This window comes from Podarcis cretensis (genome assembly GCF_951804945.1).
Source record: "Podarcis cretensis genome assembly, chromosome: 2".
In the NCBI taxonomy this organism is placed as follows: domain Eukaryota; kingdom Metazoa; phylum Chordata; class Lepidosauria; order Squamata; family Lacertidae; genus Podarcis; species Podarcis cretensis.
Window position 1 is genome coordinate 116,995,413 of NC_137171.1, and position 25,973 is coordinate 117,021,385.

The window sequence follows — 25,973 nt, forward strand, 5'->3', positions numbered from 1 at the left end:
TACCCACTCTGGAAGAATGGCAGATGCAAGTAATAGACTATATGGAACTGGCTGAAATGACCGGCAGAATTCGAGATCAAGGAGAAGAGCAGGTGGAAGAGGACTGGAAGAAGTTTAAAGTCTATTTACAAAAACACTGTAAAATCTTTGAATGTTGAGGACATTGAAAAGGAAAGAAGGGGTTCTAGTGACTGAGTTAAATAAGAGCACAAAGGGAGGGATCAAGAATCAAAATGAACAAAGATTGAGCTTGCTGAACTAATTATTACATAGAATACAAGATCGGGAGGCGGGTGGAAGTAAGGAAAATAAGGTTTTGAAGGTTATAATTGGAAAGTGAGGGATTTTTTTATGTTTTTATATGTTAAAATCTCCTTTTTTCTCTTCTTCTTTTTTTTTTGTTGTCTATGTTTTCTTTTCTTTTGTAATGTTTGTGAAAATTTTTCTTTTTGTAATGTTTGTGAAAATTTGCTTTTTTGTTCTTTTTTGTGAAAAATGCAATAAAAATTATTTAAAAAAAAAAAAGATATGTTTGCCAGGTCCCAATTGGGACGGAAATTCCCTTTCTGGATCTTGGCTCTGCAGACCGGACACTCCAAGTCCCCCACACCCTTTTCTTCCCATTTATCGCTGCAGTTCTGGATGCAGCCCTGACAGAAGTTGTGGCCGCAGTCCAAGGTCACGGGGTCTGTCAGATAGTCCCTGCAGATGGGGCACTTAACTTCATCCTCCACATCTGTGAATGGAGAATAGGAGGCCATGGTAGATGAAGAGTCTGCGGATTTGTTGACAGAAGAGGCAGCTGTAGAAAAAAAAGCAAAATGAGAAGCAGTTAGAGGATAAAGGCCAGTTGGGGGGGAAACTATTGGTCAATAAGCATTTCCAAATCCTTCTAGTGGGGAGTGACAGTGCCTCCAGACTGTGTGTGTGTCTGTGGATTCAAGCACATTCTGGAGCTAAAATAGATTAAATAGCTCCACCATCCTATTGGAACAAACAAAATTTAAAAACACTTGGCCTTTTTGTGGTCTGCAATAGAAGTTTCTTGCCTGGGGCTAACAGTTTCTGTATGGATGTCTTATTTTCCACAGGATTGTGAAGAAGGGAAGGGTTAAAACACCCCTGCAGGCTCACTGAGAACTGAATGAAAACAGCCCTTTCTGAGCAACCAGCTGCCTGAGAGCATAAATTGGGGTCTAGTGGTAAAATACTCACCCCTGGATTAGCTTTCTCTTGCTGCCAAGATGCTGGGCTGACTGATCGACGAGGTTTTCTTTTTCCTCGGTCAGCTATTCCTGCTCTTGCTTCCTCGCCCTTTCTTTATGACAGGGCAGAGAAGTGCGTATTATGTACAGAATAATGTTACTACAACCAGAAACTGTTGCCTTAAATGGTGCTTCTGGGAATGCTCATCTTCCTCCCTCTCTCCCTTCACTTCTCAAATATCACTGATTTCCTCTTCATCTTTGCTCCACCCTCAGTATAGAAGTCTGCATAGAAAGAAAGAAAGAAAGAAAGAAAGAAAGAAAGAAAGAGAGAGAGAGAGAGAAAACCACCCTTCTCCATCATTATTGAATTGAGCATTTGTGTGAGACGTCTTTATACGAAATAGAACAAAGACATAGTTTCTTTTGGGGGAGGCATGGAAGGCTTTTTAAAATCAGAAATATTACAGTAAATGGTTAATGAGTAACTGCTTTGGCCTTTATTGCATGAACTTTGCCTGACACTTCAGCCACACCCATATTGTTCCTGATGCAGATATAGACTGGCTGTTCCTCTGTGTGTTCTGGGAGATCAAGAGGTAGGGAACTGGTCACAGTAGGAGGAAGATTCCCTGGCTTCTCCAGCAGCCTGCCTGATCTCTTCTTCTTGCCCCCCCCCCCCCCGCTTCTGCCTCTGTTCTGGACTTCTCTCTGGTGCAGACTCTCCCTGATCACTAAGCCCTGTTGCCCCTTCAGCTTCTGACACCTCCTCCTCCTCCTCCCTACTGTCTACTCATTTTTCTCCCTCTGACCACCCATTGTTATCCCACCTCTACTCCCCTAGTTCTGAGCTTTCTTCCCCTGGGGGTTCTCTTAGAGGTCCCCCAGCTCGTGTCTCCCACCACTCCTCATCCAGTCAGTCCATGGCAGTATGCCTTTCTTGGCTGCCTTCACTGTCACTCGTTAGGCTCGGTGAGGAGCCCTTACCAATTTCTGATAACATTTTACAGGATCTTTCCTCCAGTTGTGTTTGAGCTGTCTCCTAGCTTCCTTCTTTGCCCTAAGCTCTGGAGTAGACCAGGGAGCCAAGTGGGCTCCACAAAGTGGGAGAGAGCCATTCAGATGTTCCAGGGGTCAGTCAGGGCTTTCACAGGAGCACTAGTCACCAACTGCCTATGCCATGTGCTCCTTACTGGGCCTGCCCCATTTCCCCTATACAGTGGGACCTCGGGTTACAAACACTTCAGGTTACAGACTCCACTAACCCAGAAATAGTAACTCGGGTTAAGAACTTTGCTTTAGGATGAGAACAGAAATCATGCGGTGACAGCAGGAGGCCCCATTAGCTAAAGTGGTGCTTCAGGTTAAGAACAGTTTCAGGTTATGAACAGACCTCCAGAACGAATTAAGCTCATAACCAGAGGTACCACTGTATTTCCCCCTACTCTGAAGCACTGTAATTACACCCCCCCCTTCTCCTCTCTTCCCAGGCACATGCTGCACTCATTTAAAACGAAACAACCAAAATTTAAATGTTGTTTAGTCGTGACCCCAGAGCACGCCAGGCCCTCCTGTCTTCCACTGCCTCCCGCAGTTTGGTCAAACTCATGCTGGTAGCTTTGAGAACACTGTCCAACCATCTCGTCCTGTGTCGTCCCCTTCTCCTTGTGCCCTCCATCTTTCCCAACATCAGGGTCTTTTCCAGGGAGTCTTCTCTTCTCATAAGGTGGCCAAAGTATTGGAGCCACCTCCAATAAAATTTAAATACCCACAGATTAAAAGCCATTTTAAAGCATTTTAGACATTTGGGGCAGTAAAACCAATAACGGAGACCTGAAAAGGAGACCCTAACACTGCAACCCAAGAGTTTGCTTCAGCATTATTTTTTAATATGGAGGCTAGATTCTGCCCTCCAGGTCAGGTGGAAAAGGCCTCCCAGCAGCGGATAAGTCCTCCAGCATGAGTTCTGGGGCCATGTGTTCTGTGAACTAGAGCCTCCATGGCCAGAAGAAGCAGTGAAGCCACAGTGAAGCAGATCTGACCCGCCTGAGAAATAGCTGGATTAGGGCTGTGGGAAGGCATATGGGAGCCCACCCCCAGCCAGAGGAAGTCAAGGAATCCATACCCATTGCTCCCTGGGTCCTGAACCAGGAGAAGAGCTCCACCTTTTGGTTTTCTGGACTTGCAAACAGGTCCACTCTTGGGAGGACAAAGCAATCCCCTATTTGCTGCAAAACCTGTGGGCAAAGGCTCCATTTCGCCTGGGAGGTCTGCTATGTGGTCTGCTGATAGGGATTATAGATTCCATCACATCTCAAAGTAGAGGAGGGCCAGTCTGGCCGCTCTGAGCTCCAACCCGTTTATGGATTGGCTGGCTTCTTCCTCGGATCAGGTCCCTTGGGCATACTGATATTCTGTGTGGGCTCCCCACCCCAAGAGACTTGTGCCCATGGCTATTTGCACCTGTTAGGGTGCTGTTAGATGGTAGCCCAGGAAAGTATAAAGACAAGGGAAAGTTTCTAACAGTCCTTATTTATTTCAAACTTTATAGAGAGAAGCTGTAGAACCCAGCCTCTTGGATAATGGCATTGTCCAAAGTGAATCTCCACCCCCCCAATCTCTCCCACCTCCTCATTCGCCGCCATCAGCATCACCTGCTCTGCCACTAAGTGCTCTTTGTCTTCAAGCTCTTTGCTCTCCTACTTTTATGGCTCACTGGGTTCCCCAAGTTTGGGAAAGTGTTAAGGATAATAGTTTAATTTCCATAAACCTGCCCTTCTGCATTCCTTGAATTTCATTGTCTGTCTGACCTCACTTTTTTCTTTCCACCCATGAACACGTGTGTGTGTGTGTGTGTGTGTGTGTGTGTGTGTGTAGAGATAAATATAACAAGCTTACATTCATGCTTCATGCATCTGACAAAGGACATTTCCAAACCATCTCTGTTTTGGGGTGGGATTCAGTCACACACAGGAAAATTCAGGTTTCGTAATTAAAGCTGCTTTGGAGTTCTTGCGCAACAAACACACTTCACCAAAAGACTGGGCGCTCTGCAAGAAACAAAACGACCGGGCAGGGGGGTGTCACAGACCAACCAAACTATACAGTGGAATACATGAAAATAAATCTCTTGAAAGGGATCTTTGCTTTATTGAAATTTCATGAACCCATTACCAGCAAAAACCCATTTTGAACAACAACAAAAGTAGATTATTAGTAACTGGCCCAAAGGAATCCAAAGCAGCCATATTCACAAACTGAGGAAGTGTACGTGGGAATGATGCACTGAAGCAGGAAATCCAGATCCAGCTCTCTGTTCTGACCAATAAGCAGCATTGTGGGGAAAGTCCAGAATGCCAGATTCCAAGCTATCCAGATCAACAGTTCAAATTAAAAAAGCAAGGGTCTCCAAACAGCATGGCCCCGAAGATGGAAAACAAACACTACCAAATTCTTTTCTGCACATCCAGAGACTTGACAGTCATCGTCACTTATCAGGAACCCGGGGAACCCTGAGTGGAAAACTCCATACATTTATATGGTTATCCGCCTGTGTGAATTTGCTTATGAATATTAAGGTCTCCACTCCCTCTGGAGCTCTTTCCAGATTCCATACATCTATAATTTCCCCCCGTGTGAGTTAGCTGATTTTTCCTAAGGTGTTCCTTTTCAATGAAGCTCTTTCAACATTCAATACGTTTAAATGGCTTCTTCCCAGTGTGAGTCCGTTGATGTTTTCTAAGTGATCCACTTCCACTGAAGCTCTTTCCACATTCAATACATTTATATGGTTTCTCCAATGTGTGAGTTCGTTGATGTTTTCTAAGTGCTCCACTTTCACTGAAGCTCTTACCGCACTCCATACATTTAAATGGTTTCTCCCCATGTGAGTTCCTTGATGCCTTCTAAGGTGTCCACTTCCACTGAAGCTTTTTCCACATTCAATACATTTAAATGGTTTCTCGCCCATGTGAGTTCGTTGATGTTTTCTAAGTGTTCCACTTTCACTGAAGCTCTTTCCACATTCAATACATTTAAATGGTTTCTCCCCTGTGTGAGTTCGTTGATGTTTTCTAAGTGCTCCACTTTCACTGAAGCTCTTACCGCACTCCATACATTTAAATGGTTTCTCCCCATGTGAGTTCCTTGATGCCTTCTAAGGTGTCCACTTCCACTGAAGCTTTTTCCACATTCAATACATTTAAATGGTTTCTCGCCCATGTGAGTTCGTTGATGTTTTCTAAGTGATCCACTTTCACTGAAGCTCTTTCCACATTCCGTACATTGAAATGGTTTCTCCTCCGTGTGAGTTCGTTGGTGTATTCTAAAGGTTCCACTTTCACTGAAGCTCTTTCCACATTCAATACATTTAAATGGTTTCTCCCCCGTGTGAGTTCGTTGATGTTTTCTAAGTGATCCACTTTCACTGAAGCTCTTTCCACATTCCGTACATTGAAATGGTTTCTCCTCCGTGTGAGTTCGTTGGTGTATTCTAAAGGTTCCACTTCTACTGAAGCTCTTTCCACATTCAATACATTTAAATGGTTTCTCCCCTGTGTGAGTTCGTTGATGTTTTCTAAGTGCTCCACTTTCACTGAAGCTCTTACCGCACTCCATACATTTAAATGGTTTCTCCCCATGTGAGTTCCTTGATGCCTTCTAAGGTGTCCACTTCGACTGAAGCTTTTTCCACATTCAATACATTTAAATGGTTTCTCGCCCGTGTGAGTTCGTTGATGTTTTCTAAGTGTTCCACTTTCACAGAAGCTCTTTCCACATTCAATACATTTAAATGGTTTCTCCCCCGTATGAGTTCGTTGATGTTTTCTAAGTGATCCACTTTCACTGAAGCTCTTTCCACATTCCGTACATTGAAATGGGTTCTCCCCCGTGTGAGTTCGTTGGTGTATTCTAAAGGTTCCACTTCTACTGAAGCTTTTTCCACATTCAATACATTTAAATGGTTTCTCGCTCGTGTGAGTTTGTTGATGTTTTCTAAGTGATCCACTTTCACTGAAGCTCTTTCCACATTCCGTACATTGAAATGGTTTCTCCCCCGTGTGAGTTCGTTGGTGTATTCTAAAGGTTCCACTTCTACTGAAGCTTTTTCCACAATCAATACATTTAAATGGTTTCTCCCCTGTGTGAGTTCGTTGGTGTGTTCTCAAGTGTTCAAATCTACTGAAGCTCTTTCCACAGTCAATACATTCAAATGGTTTCTCCCCCGTGTGAGTTCGTTGATGTGTTCTAAGTGATCCACTTTGACTGAAGCTCTTTCCACATTCAATACATTCAAATGGTTTCTCACCCGTGTGAGTTCGTTGATGTGTTCTAAGGTTTCCCCTTTCACTAAAGCTCTTTCCACATTCAATACATTTAAAAGGTCTCTCCCCTGTGTGAGTTCGTTGGTGTATTCTAAGTGATCCACTTTCACTGAAGCTCTTTCCACATTCAATACATTCAAATGATTTCTCCCCTGTGTGAGTTCGTTGATGCATTCTAAGGTTTCCCCTTTCACTGAAGCTCTTTCCACATTCAATACATTCAAATGATTTCTCCCCTGTGTGAGTTCGTTGATGTCTTCTAAGTGATCCACTTTCACTGAAGCTCTTTCCACATTCAATACATTCAAATGATTTCTCCCCTGTGTGAGTTCGTTGATGCGTTCTAAGGTTTCCCCTTTCACTGAAGCTCTTTCCACATTCAATACATTTATATGGTTTCTCCCCCGTGTGAGTTCGTTGATGTCTTCTAAGTGATCCACTTTGACTGAAGCTCTTTCCACATTCAATACATTTAAATGGTCTCTCCCCTGTGTGAATTTGTTGGTGTATCCTCAGTCTTCCCCTGTGACTAAAGTACATGCCACATTCCATGCATTTAAACTGTTTCTTTGTTCTTCCTAATGAATTCACAGGCTCCATAGAATACTGGCCGTCATCTTCCTCACCTGTTTGGGAGTAGAGGTGAGAGAATCCTGTTAAGACTTTCAAGAAAGACAAGAAAGGGACTGAACACATTCCAAACCCAATGTTCACATTCTGTTATTTTAACACTTTCCCCATTCTCCACTGTCCTCTCTATGTTACAATTTATAGCAATGCAGATGAGAAAATGGCAAGAGCAACACATGATCACTCCATTCACACTAAGTAATACAGCATCATTTTATAATGCAGATCTATGGTGGAATTGACTTATTAGACACATCTCTGTATTTTTCTTTTTCAAGTGAGGTAATGATCTCAGGTTCTAGTAGTAGTCTCTCCAATGAGTAAGAAGTAAAACTTTAGTGTTACTATGCCATATGTAACTGTAAAAATATTGCAATGTTTTAGAACATAAGAAGACCCTGTTGGATCTGGCAAAGGCCCACCTAGTCCAGCATCCTGTTCTCACAGAGGCCAACTGTTAAGATTCCTGCTCTGTGACTGCAGTCATGGGTTTGATGTCTATCACATGACGGTGTATGTTTTGACTCCACAGTGTGGGAAGTGATGAAGACAGGATGTTTGTGTTACTGTGTTCCGTGAAGTGTTTGTTCTTTCTCTTTTGCTGTTTGATGCTAGAGAGAGAGGAAGCCATGTTGCAGTGCTCCGTGTGTGTTTATATGTAAACAAAGTAGATTAGCCAAAATGCTGAGTTTCTGAGTTCTGTTATGCAAGCTGCAAACACTCTGCGGATCCCCAAGTGTGCTGATGTCTGTTGGCATCGGTCGCTGTGATGTTCGGGCAGAAGAAAGCTTTTAAAGCTCCCGAACAAACGACCAGGAGGGACAGAACATGCCAGTCAGACATGTGTCTCTGCCAGGGTCCTACTCGAGAGTAATACAAGCTCCTGACACCAACTATGGGAAACCAGCAAGCAGGATTGGAGCATAAGAGCCTTCTCTGCCCTCCTGTGCTTTCCAGAAACTGGTATTAAGAAGCATTATTGCCTAGGACCGTGAGGGCAGAGCACAGGCATCAATTAAATCCTCTTTTTCAAGCTATCCAAGTTGTTGGCCACCACTGTCTCCTGTAGGATGGGAGTCCATAGATTAAAAAAGGAGAAATGCAACCAAGAACACTTTCGGACCACAACTCAATAATTCTCGAACTAAAAGGTCGGAAAAATACTCCAATTAGAGTATCGCTAACATTTTGGGCAATAGAATGAAAGGTGTTTTAGCAGAAATAATTCATCATAATCAGTCCAGTATGTCAGATGAAGGATAACATAAGGAATATAATTGATATTATTGAATATTTGGAAGTAAGAAATGAGATAAAGCATCCTCAATGTTTATAGATGCTGAAAAGGCTTTTGATAACGTCTCATGGGTTTTCATAGAAAAAAATGAATTTTGGGAAGCATTTGAGAGAGGAATTGATGTCATTTATTCTGAGCAACAGGCCATGCTGATTGTTAATAAGGGTTAGATACAGAAAAGTGTAAGATAACGAAAGGGACAGGACAATTATGTTCCCTATCACCATTATTATTTAATTTGGTATTAGAGGCCCTGGAGAGATAAGAGCAAAGAAATTACATAATTAGAGGAATAACAGCAGGAAATAAAACATATACCGTATTTTTTGTCCTATAGGACGCACTTTTCCCCCTCCAAAAATGAAGGAGAAATGGGTGTGCATCCTATAGGGCGAATGCAGGCTTTCGCTGAAGCCTGGAGAGCGAGAGGGGTCGGTGTGCACCGACCCCTCTCACTCTCCAGGCTTCAGGAAGCTCTCCGCAAGCCTAGGGAGCCCGCGGCAACTCCCGCCGGGCTCCCCAGGCTTGTGGATAGCAGCCTGCATCCCGAAGCCTTGGGCGCGCTGAGCAGCACGCCCCAGGGCTTCGGGCAGATATTCGCAAGCCTGGGGAGCCTGGCGGGAGCTCCCGCCGGGCTCCCTAGGCTTGCGGATAGCAGCCTGTTCTGGGGTCGGGGGAAACTCGGGCTTCCCCAGCCCCGTGCCTGGGGGGGGGGATTTTCCCCCCTTTATTTCCCCCCCCCAAAAAAAACTAGGTGCGCCCTATAGGGCGAAAAATATGGTAAATTAAAAGCTTTTGTAGTTGACCTTGTAATCTCAAAAATACTCTACCAAAGGTGTTAGAAAAGATACAGGACTTCGGGCAGGTCATAGGCTTTAAACTAAACAAGAATAAGACTTAAGTTTTTGGTAAAAAACCTGACGGAATAAGACAAAAAGGAATTACAACAGAAAACAGAGTTACGGTAGCTATACATAACAAAGTCAAATACTTAGTTTGGTTGATAGCTAAGAATATTAATATTTTTAAACACAATTTTTATAATGTGTGGAAAGAAAGAAAAAGAGTTTTAGATCAATGGGGAAGAATGAATTTATCATTTTGGGGAAGAATCTCAGTAATAAAAAATAATGTATTGCCAAAAATGTCATTTTTATTCCAATCAGTCATGGCGATAGGCAACACAGGATGCGTTGAAAAATGGCAAAAAGACATATCTAGGTTTATCTGGCAAGGGAAGAAACCAAGGATAAAATATAAATTATTTACAGTTGTAAGAGAGAGAGGAGAGAGCCAGTGTGGTGTAGTGGTTAAGAGCGGTAGACTCGTAATCTGGGGAACCGGGTTCGCATCTCCGCTCCTCCACATGCAGCTGCTGGGTGACCTTGGGCTAGTCACACTTCTCTGACGTCTCTCAGTCTCTCAGCCCCACTCACCTCACAGAGTGTTTGTTGTGGGGGAGGAAGGGAAAGGAGATTGTTAGCCACTTTGAGACTCCTTCGGGTAGTGATAAAGTGGGATATCAAATCCAAACTCTTCTCTTCTTCTTTCACCCTGCTGGATTTGAAACTTTAGTATGAAGCATCCTGTATCTGCTAGAACCGGGAATTGATTACATTGGAAAACACAGGTACTTTAGATCTGGGAGGACATTTTAAAATACCTCTAGGAGGTATTTTAGATCTGGGAGGTGCATAGAGCTTTTCAGAATCATATAGAGTGGTACCTCGGGTTACAGAAGTTTCAGGTTACAGACTCCACTAACCCAGAAATAGTAGCTTGAGTTAAGAACTTTGATTCACGATAAGAACAGAAATTGTGCTCCAGCGGCATAGCAGCAGCCGGAGCCCCATTAGCTAAAGTGGTGCTTCAGGTTAATAACAGTTTCAGATTAAGAACAGACCTCCAGAACGAATCAAGTTCTTAACCTGATGTGATGAGTTATGGGGCTACTTGTGCGTAAGCGTTTACACTCTCAAAGTTTTGTGATCAGTTTCAAAACTGTCCCTCTCCGCGCAGCCATCGGTGCATGGCTGCCTTAATTGCTGGCAGAATCCGTCAGTGGGCGTTTCCGGAATTTCTTCCAACAGAAGAGTTCTTTGACAGAAACTCTACGCCTTGCTTCTCTACGTGACAGCTTCCTGCACAGAGTAGGCGTCCCAAGGGGAGGTCCTGAGCTCTCCCCGCTGTTCTCACTGGAAGCGTCTCGGAGCCGTTCCTCCGACTCGGTTTCCGCTGAAACTCTCCCTCTCCCCCTGCTGGTTCCCTCCTCAGCATCCGAGGGTCTCCTAGCATCCTGGAGCCCCTCCACCACTTGAGGCTCCGATGGCAGTTTCCTGACACCTGAGTACCACTATAGTAAGAAAATCAATTTTTAGGGTTTGGGAGAAGTATAAAAATTTGCTTGAGCAAATAAAAAATTGCTGGTGGCTTTCCCCCTTGAAGCAATATCTCTGTAAAAACGGAATATGAGAAGTAATTGGCCGATTTACAGAGAGCTGTTAACTGAAGATGAAAACCAACTAAAATTAAAAGATTTTGAAGAGATAAGGGAAGCTGTAACTGACTGGTTACAGTAAGGTAAAGGTAAAGGTACCCCTGCCCGTACGGGCCAGTCTTGACAGACTCTGGGGTTGTGCGCCCATCTCACTTAAGAGGCCAGGGGCCAGTGCTGTCCGGAGACACTTCCGGGTCACGTGGCCAGCGTGACATCGCTGCTCTGGCGAGCCAGAGCCGCACACGGAAACGCCGTTTACCTTCCCGCTGGTAAGCGGTCCCTATTTATCTACTTGCACCCGGAGGTGCTTTCGAACTGCTAGGTTGCCAGGCGCTGGGACCGAGCAGCGGGAGCGCACCCCGCCGCAGGGATTCGAACTGCCGACCTTTCGATCGGCAAGTCCTAGGCGCTGAGGCTTTAACCCACAGCGCCACCTGCGTCCCTACTGGTTACAGTACCATCAACTAAACAATATCTTTAAGACAGACAAAAAGAAAGGTTTCAGTTATGAGATATTACAATTTCAAAAAGAACTCTTCTTAGGAAGTAACAACAAAAATCTGTCTAAAATGTATAACTTGCTCCTAGAATGGTAACAAAGAATGAACAAGTCAAATCAGTTATGATTAAATGGGCAAAGGACTAAGGACATAACATACAAATGGCAGATTGGGAAAGGCTTTGGAAAACAGATCTGGACTTTACAGCTTGTTGTACATTGAAATAAAACTATATGAAAATGATGTATCAGTGGTATTTGACTCCTAGCAAGTTATCTAAAATGTATAGAACAAATTCAAATACCTGCTGGAAATGTAAAGAGACGTGGGTACCTTTTACTATATGTGCAAATGATTCTTCAACATCAACTTTGATGGCCTGGTCATGTTGTGCGGATGCCTGATTATAATCTTCCAAAGCAACTACTCTACCCCAAACTTAAAAGGTAAAGGTAAAGGTACCCCTGCCCGTACGGGCCAGTCTTGACAGACTCTGGGGTTGTGCGCCCATCTCACTTAAGAGGCCAGGGGCCAGCGCTGTCCGGAGACACTTCCGGGTCACGTGGCCAGCGTGACATCGCTGCTCTGGCGAGCCAGAGCCGCACACGGAAACGCCGTTTACCTTCCCGCTGGTAAGCGGTCCCTATTTATCTACTTGCACCCGAAGGTGCTTTCGAACTGCTAGGTTGGCAGGCGCAGGGACTGAGCAGCGGGAGCGCACCCCGCCGCAGGGATTCGAACTGCCGACCTTTCGATCGGCAAGTCCTAGGTGCTGAGGCTTTAACCCACAGCGCCACCTGCGTCCCTCAAACTTAAAAAGGGGAAACGTAATGCTGGTGGTCAACAAAAGTGGTTTAAAGACTGTCTCAAGACAAATATTAAAAATGTAGTATAAATACCAACAACTGGGAAACGCTTGCCTGCGAGCGCTCCAATTGGAGAACGTGTCATGGGCTTTGAGGACACTCAAAACTCGGGATGCAAGGGAGAAACGTGCTAGGAGGAAGGCACGCTTGGCAAATCCACACTGTGATCAACTCCCGCCCGGAAACCAATGTCCCCTCTGTGGAAGGTCGTGTGGATCCAGAATTGGCCTCCACAGTCACTTACGGACTCATTGTTAAAACTGTGTTTGTGGAAGATACTCTTACTCAGCTATGAGTGATTGCCAAAGAGAGGAAGAGAAAAGAAAAGAGATGTGGTGGTCATGTAAGATAACAAAATTATTTTGGGAAATGGTATATAATGAATTGAAAAAATGTTTAAAACAACTTTTGTTAAGAAACTAGAAGCCTTTTATTAGGAATTACAGGTACCAAGATCCCAAAAGACCAGGAAAGACTATGTATGCGACAACAGCTGCATGGATGTTATTATCCCAAAAATGGAAATATGCAACAATCTTGATGAGGGAAGAATGGCAAGTCAAACTGCTAGACTCTGCTGAAATGGCAAAATTTACCACGAGACTCTGCAGTCAAGAAGATAAGGAATTTAAAAAAAGAATGGGGGAAATTTATAATTTTGCCTAAGAGATTACTGCAAGCAAATCAAAACGTTAGTTGGACTTTAAGAATCACTTGTAAAGTAAAGAAGTTTATGGACAATTTAGGTAAATGAAAACTGTGGGAAATGTATCAATATTTAGTTGGCCTATATATAGAGATTTGTTGAAGGATCAAGAAGGAAAATGGAAATTAAAAGATTATGAGGAAATAAAAGATCATTTTCAGAGTTGGTTACACTACAGACAATTACATGAGATGTACAAGGAAGACAACAAGAAGGGGTTTAGTTATACAACTAGATTTCAAAGGGAAGTTACAGAAGAAGTGAAGTTGCTGAACAAAGTATATAGTATCTTGCTAGAATGGGAAATGAAAGATGAGGAGGTCAAATCAGTTATGATCAAATGGGCACAAGATATAGGACATAATATACAATTTGAGGACTGGGGAAAAGCGTGGAAAATATTTTTAAAATTTACAGACTGTTCTCTTTTGAAAGAAAACTATATGAAAATGATGTATAGATGGTATATAACACCAGTACAGATAGCAAAAATGTATAAAACCGGGTTAAACACATGTTGGAAATGTAAAGAAAAAGAAAGGACTTTTTATCATATGTGGTGGGAATGTAGAGAAATCAAAAAAATTTGGGAAATGATATATAATGAATTGAAAAAAAATGTTTAAATTAACATATGTAAAAAAACCAGAAGCATTTTTGTTAGGGATTGTAGGGCAAGACCTGCCAAAAAAAAACAAAAAAACTTATTTATGTATGCTACAACAACGGCAAGGGTCTTGTTAGCACAAGGACGGAAGAATGAGGAAATCCCAAGGAAAGAACAATGGCAAGAAAAATTGATGAGCTATGCGGAATTGGCCAAATTGACATATAAACTGTGTGAAAAGAACAACAGTGACTTCAAGGAAGAATGGGAGCTTTTTAGAAATTACTTAAAAAGACAACAAAATGATTTGGACTCCTTGGCAGGTTTTGAATAAACATCCACAAATTTATTAACTGAACACATGATAGATAAAGTAAGGATATGTACAATTTTATAATATGCAGAGAACAATATGTGCAAATAAATCAGAGAGGGGAGGTGAGGGAAGGCCTTGGTGGGGGGGGGGGAAGGGAGGGAATAATGTAATTGATTATGTGGACTGATACTTTGTTATGCTGAAATTGTTTAAGAAAAATACTTTAAAAAAATAATATTTAGTTTTGCAAAAATTAATATAAGGATCCATGAAAGGAACGGGGAGATGTCATGAGATTCAGAGAATCTCATTAAATGATTATATAAATGTCTTTGATATCAATTTATACAGTGGTGCCCCGCAAGACGAAATTAATTCGTTCTGCGAGTTTCTTCGTCTTGCGGATTTTTCGTCTTGCGAAGCACGGCTATTAACGGCTTAGCGGCTTTAAGAAAAAGGAAACAAACTCGCAAGAATTCGTAAGACGTTTTCGTCTTGCGAAGCAAGCCCATAGGGAAATTCGTCTTGCGGAACGACTCAAAAAACAGAAAACTCTTTCGTCTTGCGAGGCATTCATCTTGCGAGGTACCACTGTATTTGTAAAAACCACTAAAAACATTTCAAAGAAAGGGTAGTCAATAGATTAACTATGCTTCTGTTGATTCATCTTTTGTAGCCCTTAAAGACTGATACAGTGGTACCTCTTCTTATGGACGCAATCCATTCCAGGGTGCTGTTTGCACCCTGAAAAGTTCATAGAGCGCCGCTTCTGTGCATGATGCAATAGAGCGCTCCTGCGCATGCGCGAAGCACACAGAATGCTTCTGCACATGCGGCATTTGCAGCGTTCGCAACCCGAAAATCCACAACCTGAACCTAGTGCAACTAGAGGTATTATGGCCTAAGCTTCTGTGGGCTGCAGTCTAACAAAGTGGACTCTTGTCTAGGAAAGCTGGTGCCACTATAAACTTATGAGCCTCTTTGTTGGCTTTGTGTACTAATTTTGAAATTTGGACCAAAGTTGTATCACAGTATCTCCATGTAAGCTTAGGGATGGACAAAATTGCAGGGGTGCTATAAATTATTATCTCACTCACTCACTCACTCACTTTCACACACAACCCCGGTCTGTAAGATTGGCAAGTTTACACAATTTGCTTATAATTCCTATGCCCAATGCCCAATCTTCCTATGCCCAATCCCATGTACAGAGCCTCCAGCCACAGGAATTGTGTATCATGATAATGGGTCCTTTGTCCCTAAACAAATCAAGCTGGGGAGGTGCATGCATTTATTGTGTTTGGATGCTGGTGGAATGTACCACTCTGACCCTGTCTATAAAAAATAAAAGTAATAGAAACAATTTAAATATATGAAGTATAAATAATTACGGGAAAGCATTTCCATATCCCTCTTCACCCATTTTTCAGGATTGGTGTACAACATCTTTATCATCAATTAATCCCGCAGTGGAAATAAAACGAGAGATTTAAAAGCCTGGAGGAAGAAAATCTGCCCCCACTACTTTAGGAAAAGGATTCAAGAAACAAAGAGCTGCTTTGCAGAAGGCCTCACCCCTTCCTTCTTCCTGTCAGGAACTTCTTTCCATTTGTCTCCTCTCCATCTTTTCCTCTTTCTCCCTCCACCATCCATCTATCCCTGTCCCCATCTCCCCTGGAACTCACCAGATTTTTCCAAGGGTCCTGGGAGGGAATGCTCAGAGGTTGTGGGGAGGGATGCGGGAGACAGCCTGACCAGGTCACCCGTCCATCTTCCTCCTTCCATCCTGGCCAGGGTTGCAGGTTCAGTCTCAGCTAGGTTTGCAGGTTCAGCTTCCTGAGGAGCGCAGAAGCCAGAGCAAGTTGCAGCTTCCTGGGAGGGAGGGAGGGAGGGAGGAAGAAGAAAAGGGAGTTTCAGAGGCCCTTCAGGAATTCTCCTGCCCATGGGGATTCCGGTTCTGGTCTGTCTTAATGGAGGCAACTCCTACAACACGGGGAGATCATTATCAAAGAAAAAACAAGGATGACTGAGGGTAATCACCATTGCAAATCCCTCCCAGGGATGGGGAAACGGGCTTCACTTGCAGATTGTCTTGGTAACTCTCCTAAGCTGCCATGAAGAAGCAGAGGTATTTCTGATCATTAGATTTTAATTTGGACTAATCTACAGAGGCATGCTGTGGGACGCAGGTGGCGCTGTGGGTTAAAGCCTCAGCGCCTAGGACTTGCCGATCGAAAGGTCGGCGGTTCGAATCCCTGCAGCGGGGTGCGCTCCCGCTGCTCGGTCCCAGCGCCTGCCAACCTAGCAGTTCGAAAGCACTCTGGGTGCAAGTAGATAAATAGGGACCGCTTACCAGCGGGAAGGTAAACGGCGTTTCCGTGTGCGGCTCTGGCTCGCCAGAGCAGCGATGTCACGCTGGCCACGTGACCCGGAAGTGTCTCCGGACAGCGCTGGCCCCCGGCCTCTTGAGTGAGATGGGCGCACAACCCCAGAGTCTGTCAAGACTGGCCCGTACGGGCAGGGGTACCTTTACCTTTACCTTACAGAGGCATGCTGGGAAAGGTGAGATCATGAACTACATAATCGAACAGTTGCAAGCTCATTAAGGTTTTAACTTGGAAAAACGACATCATTCTGTGTAAAAGACAAAGTGGGGTGAAGCCTTTGGCTTCTTTATACTAAGTTTGATTTTTTATATTTATGATTCGGCAACTCTCCCCTGAAATAATTGTTAAAATCATGGATGTATTGGCGATGACAGTGAAAAATGGATTGCAGATGTGGAATATAACATCAAATGGAACTGTGTGTGTAAAGAAAAAGATGGGGAGGGAGGGGGAGAAACTATATTTTCCAAAGGTTTTCTACTTTTTATCATCCTCAGGCAGAACTGAATAATGCTAAAGACTTCGAATTTAGTTTAATTGGATCTAACCTTATTGGCTGAATGAAGAAATAACAGTGGACTGGAAGCTTGGCAAAGAAGGTTCATTACTAGCTAACTAGCTAGCTCTCCTCTCCTCACCAGGCTGAGAGAAAATGGTGTACACTTATTTTGATAGTATGATTTCTGCAGCTGCTGCTTGAGGTGCAAAATAATGAAGCTTGTAATGGTGCAATGGAGAACTTATGAAACAGCTGTGGAATACTAGCTCCGCCCAAGACCCAAAGAGTATTTGAATGCTTCACCCCAGGACTGTAAATTATTTGATGTGTTAATGCGAATAAAAGTCGTTAAAATTGCAGATGTGGTATAAGGGTTTGTTATTCTGACTTGTGTGTAATTGGAATTAGTAAGATTTTGGAATGCAGAGTTAAAGTAAATCATCCAGCCATCAATTCACGTGGGGACCAACAAAATTGTATCATTTGGCATCTGAACAATTGGCATTATTAATTGTATTATAATTTGGTGTCGAAGCTACAAACATGAGTTTGAGTCTGACCAAACTTGGTGTTGTGTCAATGATGCTTTTATTGGATTATTGTAATTGAAAACTAATAAAAAATCTGTGTGTGTGTGTATAGAAGAGTTTGGATTTGATATCCCGCTTTATCACTACCCTAAGGAGTCTCAAAGCGGCTAACATTCTCCTTTCCCCTCCTTCCCCACAAGACATATACATATACATATACATATACATATACATATACATATACATATACATATACATATACATATATCCCCCTTGGAATTTAAGAGTTAATCTTTAAAGGACTGCTCTGAATACATGGGTGGCCCTTGCATGGAGAAGAAGGAAGCCCCTTGCTTGCATCTGGACCCCCTGGGAGAGGCGGGGGATCCGCCCATTGCTCCCTCTGCCCTCGCTGCCTCCTCCTCTGCCCTCCTGCCCTGCAAACACCCTTTGCTCTTGTTGCTCAGGGGAGAGAGGCAGGAAGAGCCTTCAAACCCATCCCTTTCCTCCTCTGCTGCCCAGTGAGAGGGGAAGGAGCGGCAGCGCCTGGTTCACTTCAGATACACACATGGTATACACTGGGAACGTGAATGAGTATGTCCTCTGCCTTCCATGTGGTGGGAGTGGGGGGGTTAAAAGTGGTGAGGAGACCCTCCCCTTCCGGGAAACAGGAGCTTTGGTCAGGAGTAAACAACTTAGATGGCAAGTTCACAAGAGAAGCACTTTGGAGCACTGCTTTCTCTTACTATGTGTTTGGACCTAGAGGACAGCATACACGTTTACACCACGGGATTCCTTAAAGAGGGCACTTCTTTAAATTTGAAGGTCATTTCTACAAAACGGAAGACTTCTGAAGGCAGCCCTGTACAGGGAAGTTTTTGATGTTTTAGGTGTTTTTTATTTTGTTGGAAGCCACCCAGTGTGGCTGAGGCAACCCAGTCAGATAGGCAGAGTGCAAGTAATATTATTATTATTATTATTATTATTATTATTATTATTATTATTCCCTCCTAAGCCCATTCTGCTATGCATGCTGATCAGAGACTTTGTCCCAACCCAACCCCCCCCTCCTAGAACGCAACAGGGCTTCCTGTTTTTCCTGCTATTCTTTACATTTCTATACTGCCCTTCCCCAGGAGATCACCTGGCAGCTTACAAGAGAAAAACACAGAGATGCATAGAAGAGTAAGAAATAAAAACGACACCCCCCCCCCAATGCACTTGTGAAGTCCATAGATTGTTTAATGAGCCAAACGCCTGGGAGAAGAGAAAGGCTTTCGCCTGGTGCCTAAAGATAAGGAAGGAAGGAAGCCGGGACCCTGAGGTCCTCCTACGAGGAGTCTTCTGCTGGGGTATAAATATTAAAATTAATACTATTATTAAGGCGATCTTGGCCAGCAATGCCCACCCCTCTCCCCTTTCCCGCCTGCTTCCCTGCAACTCCCTTTGCACCAGATCCCTGCAGGAGGCTTCTCTCTCTCTCTCTTTCCCCAGCGCAACCTCCCCCCACTCCGCCTTCAAGGAACCCTTTAAGAAAAGAGCTCCCTTCCCTCCCTTCTCTTCTCCCCGCCCGGATCTCGTGCAGGGCCGCCTCTCCCCATCCGGGGGCTTCTCATCCTGGACCCCCTCGCAAAGCCCCTTCCCTCCTTCCCCGCCATTGGCTTTGCACTCACCCGAAATCCCGGGCAGCGGGGGCGGGAATGGGAGCCCCCGCGTGGGAGGCAGGGAGTGAGGGCGCTTAATTAAGAGGCTTGATTAGGAAGAAGCCCCTCCTCCGCCTCCGCACGATGCAGCCCCCCTTCCCGCCTCCTCACCTCCTTCCTTTGCAAGCCCGGAGGTTCCGCCTCTTGTCTGTTATTTGATAAATGGGGGATAAGCAATGGAGATAAGAGGGAGGGAACGTGTGCATAGGGAATATAAGCTCATTCTTTGCCCCAGCTGGACAGTACCTGCTTTGGCTCTCAGCTCTTGCAAGAATATATTGTCCTCACTGCTTCACCAGTTTTGTTCAGATTGCATTTTAAGGAGCAAGTTCAAGGGTCTTGTTATAGGAAAATCCTTGGGCTCACCTGGATTACCAAACAAAGACGCCAGCCAGGAATATAGGAGCAAAGCAGCAGCCAGGAGGCCTGATCTTTATTTTTAAAAAACTATTGCAACAGGACTTCCACCCACCACCAGGAAGGAAGCCCAGAACAAAGTATGGCTCCCACTTTGATCAGGTTACAGAGATACCTACAACACCCCTAAAATTACATCATGGATACATTACAAATTACGTCACAAATTGGGAGGGTCTGGCGACAGAAACCTGAGCATCAGGGCTTGCCCCCCCCCCTTCCACTGACCTCCACCATACACTCATCAAGTGATGCAAAAGAGATATTTACATGTCCCTGTTTCCCAGTCAAGTTAATCACACCCTTTTGTCTTTATCTGGGTTTGCTATTGTTTCTGGAATGGCTACCTGTCCCACACTCAGGTATCAGGATGCCAGAGATTATATCACTCAGGCAGAGGGGCTGCTGAGTACATGGGCTCACACTTCAGAGATTATGGCTGCCCTCACTCATGTCCCAAGCTCCTCCCTTGGCAGCCATTTCCTTCCTGAACAGATCAATGTTGGAATGGTGTAAATCCGACACTCAAGTGATTCTATATGAATTTCTGAAGTTTTCCCAGTGAGCCAGAACATAGATACAGTGGTACCTTGGGTTACATACGCTTCAGGTTACATACACTTCAGGTTACAGACTCCGCTAACCCAGAAATAGTACCTCGGGTTACAAACTTTGCTTCAGAATGAGAACAGAAATTGTGCTCCGGCGGTGTGGCGGCAGCAAGAGGCCCCATGAGCTAAAGTGGTGCTTCAGGTTAAGAACAGTTTCAGGTTAAGAACAAACCTCTGGAACGAATTAAGTACTTAACCCGAGGTACCACTGTATATTTATCAGTGAATTGTTATGTGCAGCAGAGGCCCTTTGAATAGATAGGAAAAAATGTAATGAAGTGTTTAGTGGGGACATTTGCAGAAGTGATTGTGTTGATTTAGGTAGTCGGTGTGTGTGTGTATGATGTCTGCTGAAGGGGCAACCCGCCCGCCCTACCCATCTCCTGGACAGAAGTCTCCCTGTTTACATTATAGGGAGGGAACACTCTCTCTCTGGCTTATTGCACATTCATTACACACAGTGTCTTTTGCAGTGTCCTGTATTTGTTATGTACTGAAGTTCTCATCCTGGGCCAGCAGGGGGATACTGTAGATAGTTTTCACTCAGGTCCACGTCAGTTATTTTAGGAGGGAAACCCTGGGTTGTTGTTGCTACAATGTTGACAGCCGGCTGCTATAAAAGCAGGCCCGAGACTGGCACGAGCGGGTCGCCGAATACTTGTTCGTGCAACACATCACCCCTCATGCGGCCACAGGGCGGAGTCCTGCTGAACTGCTTATGGGCCACCACCTCAGGTCACCACCCGACCGCTGCACCCGGACTTTGCCGTGGCCGAACCCCCAGGCTGTGCCAATGCGCCATGGTCATTTGTTCCAGGAAACCAGGTCTTTGCCCGGAACTATGTGGGGGACATTCCTTGGATGCCAGCCACAGTAGTGGGAGTCACTGGACATCGCTCGTACCAGGTGGCACTCGAAGACGGACGCTTGTGGTGCCGGCACATAGACCAGCTTAGGCGCAGGGTTGGGGACTTGGACACTACCGTGGTGCCCCCAACTGCGCTTGTGGCTCCAGAAGAGACACTTACAGATGGCGAGGCTCCACCTACACCTCCCTCGCAAACTGCCAGCGTGGAGCCGAACCAAGCCGCTTCAGAGGGTCTGCCAGACTTACCACAGACTCAGACCACTCCACTTGCGGAGGCTCCACCCACAGCAGCGGATCCAGGGGATTTGGTTTCAACGCCACCTAGGGTCGCACCACAGCCTCAGCAAGAACTGTGTGGCCCTCCGGACTTGGCTATCAGTCCCCTGCGGTCTGGCAGAGTTTCCAAGCGCCCAACTTATTTAAAGGACTATGTTGTTGGACATGTATCACTGTTGGTCTAAGTATGGGAAATGTAGCCGATATGCTTTTGTGCCTAATTGAACCATTACGTGTAGTGCTGTATATAAGGAAACCATTACGATTGTAACTAATGCCTTATCTCAGTGGGGAGGGGTGTTATGTACTGAATTTCTCACCCTGGGCCAGCAGGGGGATACTGTAGATAGTTTTCACTCAGGTTCACGTCAGTTATTTTATGTGGGAAACCCTGGGTTGTTGCTGCTACAATGTTGACAGCCGGCTGCCTATAAAAGCAGGCCGGCTGAGCTGTTTGCTGTTCAGTTCTGTCCAGCTTACAAATAAAGAGCTGCTCTGGAGAAATCGCTGTGTCGTCTGCTATTCTCCTCACAGACACAGAGACACAGGAACATTGAACAGGGATTTGCAGCAGCAGCAGCAGCAGCAGCTGCCAGACAGACTAACTGCCAAAGAATTCCTCACATGCAACCCCTCCCATGAATCTTTTTAAGGGAACCATGTACTTTCAGTACGTGCTGAATGTACACTACGGATGTGAAATAAATATTATTCGTGGGAAGTACTGAGAAAAAGTGGAGGGAAATTTTAATATGTAAGGACAGAGGGGGAGTTCTTAGCTTCATTTTCTGTCGTGAAAAATAAAGCAATAAATTTAAAAAGCAACCCCTTTTTTCCAGTGCTTGCTTTTAAAGCAATAAAGGTGCAGGTACTCACCATGGAATTGTTACAGTAAGTGCCATACTTTGAACAGTTGGGGAATGTTGTGGATGTTTGTGTACCCCCAGAAAAAAGCCCCACTTTTGTTTAAAGCAGCATAATTGCACAGGGGGTGGAAGACGATTGGCTCTGTCCAGTTATACCTGTATGCAGCTGTTATAATAAAAATACTGCTCCCTTTCCCTTAAGGTAAAGGTAAAGGTACATCTACTTCTGCTTCATTGACTATGCAAAAGCCTTTGACTGTGTCAACCACAGCAAACTATGGCAAGTTCTTCAAGAAATGGGAGTGCCTGATCACCTCATCTGTCTCCTGAGAAATCTCTATGTGGGACAAGAAACTACAGTTAGAACTGCATATGGAACAACTGATTGGTTCAAAATTGGGAAAGGAGTACGGCAAGGCTGTATATTGTCTCTCTGCTTATTTAACTTATATGCAGAATTCATCATGCGAAAGGCTGGACTGGATGAATCCCAAGCCGGAATTAAGATCGCCGGAAGAAATATCAACAACCTCAGATATGCAGACGACACAACCTTGATGGCACAAAGTGAGGAGGAATTATATAACCTTTTAATGAGGGTGAAAGAGGAGAGCGCAAAATATGGTCTGAAGCTCAACATCAAAAAAACGAAGATCATGGCCACTGGTCCCATCACCTTCTGGCAAGTAGAAGGGGAAGAAATCTAGGCAGTGAGAGATTTTACTTTTTTGGGCTCCATGATCACTGCAGATGGTGACAGCAGTCACAAAATTAAAAGACGCCTGCTCCTTGGGAGAAAGGTGATGGCAAACCTAGACAGTATCTTAAAAAGCAGAGACATGACCTTGCCAACAAGGTATAGTTAAAGCCATGGTTTTCCCAGTAGTGATGTATGGAAGTGAGAGCTGGACCATCAAGAAGGCTGATCGCCGAAGAATTGAGGCTTTTGAATTATGGTGCTGGAGGAGACTATTGAGAGTCCCATGGACTGCAAGAAGATCAAACGTATCCATTCTTAAGGAAATCAGCCCTGAGTGCTCACTGGAAGGACAGATCGTGAAGCCACCTCATGAGAAGAGAAGACTCCCTGGAAAAGACCCTGATGTTGGGAAAGATGGAGGGCACAAGGAGAAGGGGACAACAGAGGACGAGATGGTTGGACAGTGTTCTCGAAGCTACAAACATGAGCCTGACCAAAATGCGGGAGGCGGTGGAAGATAGGAGTGCCTGCCGTGCTCTGGTCCATGGGGTCATGAAGAGTTGGACATGACTAAACGACTAAACAACAAAAGGTAAAGGGACCCCTGACCGTTAGGCCCAGTCGTGACCGAGGGAGCCAGCGTACAGCTTCTGGGTCATGTGGCCAGCATGACTAAGCCGCTTCTGGCGAACCAGAGCAGCGCCGTTTACCTTCCCGCCAGAGCGGTACTTATTGATCTACTTGCGCTGGCGTGCTTTCAAATTGCTAGGTTGGCAGAAGCAGGGACCGAGCAACAGGAGCTCACCCCGTCGCAGGGATTTGAACCGCCGACCTTCTGATCGGCAAGTCCTAGGCTCTGTGGTTTAACCCACAACGCCACCCACCTCCCCTTTCCCTTATGGGGTATCTAAAAGCCCATATAGAGTCCTTAAGTAAGTCCTCTATCAGTAGGATAAAATAACAGAGGCTGTTATGAGAATTATAAGCTCTAAGATATAAAATAAATGCTCATAAATGTACCAGGCAAACACATACATAAATATATATAACTGACATTTAATTCCAGCAAGCTGGTCTCTGACCGTCATAATAAAATATTATTATTATTATTATTATTATTATTATTATTATTATTAACAGAGGCCAACCAGAGACTATTCAGAAGCAAAGCAGCTAGTAAGCATGATCTTTATTTAACTGTTGCAACAGGGTCCCCCACTCCCCACACACAGGGAGGGAGGAGAGCAACCTAGAACAATGGTGTGCAAGCTCTTATGTAGACATTTGAAAATTGCCTCCTCTGTAGCTCAAGACCACCCCCCAAAACATCATACATACATCACAGAAGGGGCGGTCTACATTAGAAAATCTGTCTGCCAGGATACCTGATAATGGTCACTGATTGCTTTTACCTGGGCATCCTGGCCATTTTTTGTGACGGTTAATACTTTAGTTCCTGAATCCAGGTCACAGGCTCACCCTGTTCATACACAGATACACTCTTAAGACAGGATTTGTGAGCAAAGAGACAATGGAGAGGCTTTCCCATTTCCTTCCCCCTTGCAGAGAAACATTTGAAGTCAATTTGGAAGAGACAAAATGGTTTCAGGATTGCTCACCTGTACTATTTCAGACACTTCATTTATGTACTTATGTATGTGTTTGGCCTTGTAAATTTATGAACATATTATATATAGATATAGATGATATAGATATAGATGATATAGATGACCTTAGAATTCCTATAACACAACTATGTACACAAGAACTCTATAGCAATCCCACTAGCACATGGAGTCTCCCAGGGATCTTCCCCAGAGGGAGTCAATTGCTCTGTAAAAAAAAGGAGTCTGTCACCAAGATCAGGTAAAACCACAAGTTGTTTTCAAAACACGGCTGCACAGCCAACTCCCCAGCTCTTGCTGTAAAGAGGAAGGGCCCTGCTCTGTTTACATCATAGATACTTCATACCCTAAGCCTGTCCGAATTTCCCTCCTACAAATCTCCTTTTGATCAGGAGACTACAGTTCACAGACTTCCCAGTTCGCCTACTTTATATTCTCCCCTTGATATTTATATTGCTTTCACGCACACAGCAACCCTGCGAGGGAGGTTTCGCATAAAGATGGTGACCAGCTTTAAGTCACCCAATCAGCTTCACGACTGAGGAGGGATTTGAATTGTCCCCGGCATTTGTGGACCTAGATCCTTGGACTCCAGCTCCCATGAGCCCCAGCCAGCATGGCCAATGGCCAAGGAAGATGTGAGTTGCAATATGACATCATCTGGAGGGGCCACAGGTTACCCAACAGGTCCGTTTTCAGTGCCTTGACCTTCTCCTGGCGCAGCTGCCCTTGGAACTCCTTGTACTGGATGTGCTTCGTCCTGTGGTGCCTCTGCAGGTTGGCCTTCTTCAGGACGGAGAGGGCCTCACCACAAATGAGGCACACGGGCATGCCTTTCAGCTCCACAAAGAAATAGTTGTGTGTCCATCTTTTTTGAAAACGCGGTGCTCCAAATCTATCTTCCTCTTCTTGTGTGACGGCATTGCAACCAAATGATCTAACAACAGAGGAACAGGTGGAGCGGTTAACTGGATTTATTCCAGAGTGATGGGAGTGATAATATAATAATTATCAAGAGCGATCAAAAGAAAATACTGGAAACGAAGGCTCCACAACCACCATCTTGTGCTTCAGCCCCCTTCAGCCTTATTAGTGGGAGAGGAAGCCCTGCTGATGACATCCTTCCATGGCAGGATTAAAAACTCAGATATCTATCAGTTAATTGCTAAATGGCACCTTAAACCTAGGCTACGGTCGCCACAATGGAATGTTGAAGTGCCGTTTCTTATTTTTGGCAATGAAATTATCATTATCATTATTCATTTCATTTCTATACCGCTTTATATTTTAAAGAAAAAGCCTCAAAAATAAAAACCAATTCAAGCTTCAAGGGAAATATTTCAGATCCTTCTTCTCCCCCTCTCCTCGTGTGGGTTCTCCCGTGTGTCAGGAGAGGGGGGCTACCTGTCTGAAGCTCTAACTGCAGTCAGGGCAATGGGAAGGTTTCTCTCACCTGTGTGGATTCTGACCCCCAAGCTCTCCCTGCACTCAGAGCACCTGTATGGCTTCTTCCTCATGTGGATCCTGTTGTGTGAAGGGAGCA

At 44.6% G+C, this 25,973-nt stretch overlaps 1 protein-coding gene and 1 long non-coding RNA gene across 4 annotated transcripts in view; one reads left to right on the top strand and one right to left on the bottom strand.

Annotated features, from left to right (window-relative positions):
* LOC307209163 overlaps positions 1–25,973 on the top strand; it is an 84,714-nt gene that overhangs the window by 18,820 nt on the left and 39,921 nt on the right. The gene's annotated exons all lie outside the window — the stretch shown is intronic.
* Positions 4,332–19,198, bottom strand: LOC307208478 (uncharacterized protein). Of its 3 annotated transcripts, none has more exons than XM_079963085.1 (3): positions 19,038–19,198; positions 15,634–15,784; positions 4,332–7,155 (listed from the first exon to the last, which is right to left on the bottom strand). In XM_079963085.1, exons 2-3 carry the CDS (start codon positions 15,731–15,733, stop codon positions 5,324–5,326), a joined length of 1,932 nt encoding a protein of 643 aa, XP_079819211.1. In that variant the 5' UTR covers positions 15,734–15,784; positions 19,038–19,198; the 3' UTR covers positions 4,332–5,323. The 3 variants fall into 3 exon arrangements, with proteins under 3 accessions (XP_079819211.1, XP_079819210.1, XP_079819212.1); XM_079963084.1 differs by having other exon boundaries at positions 15,634–15,820; XM_079963086.1 differs by lacking the exons at positions 15,634–15,784; positions 19,038–19,198 and adding an exon at positions 15,340–15,618.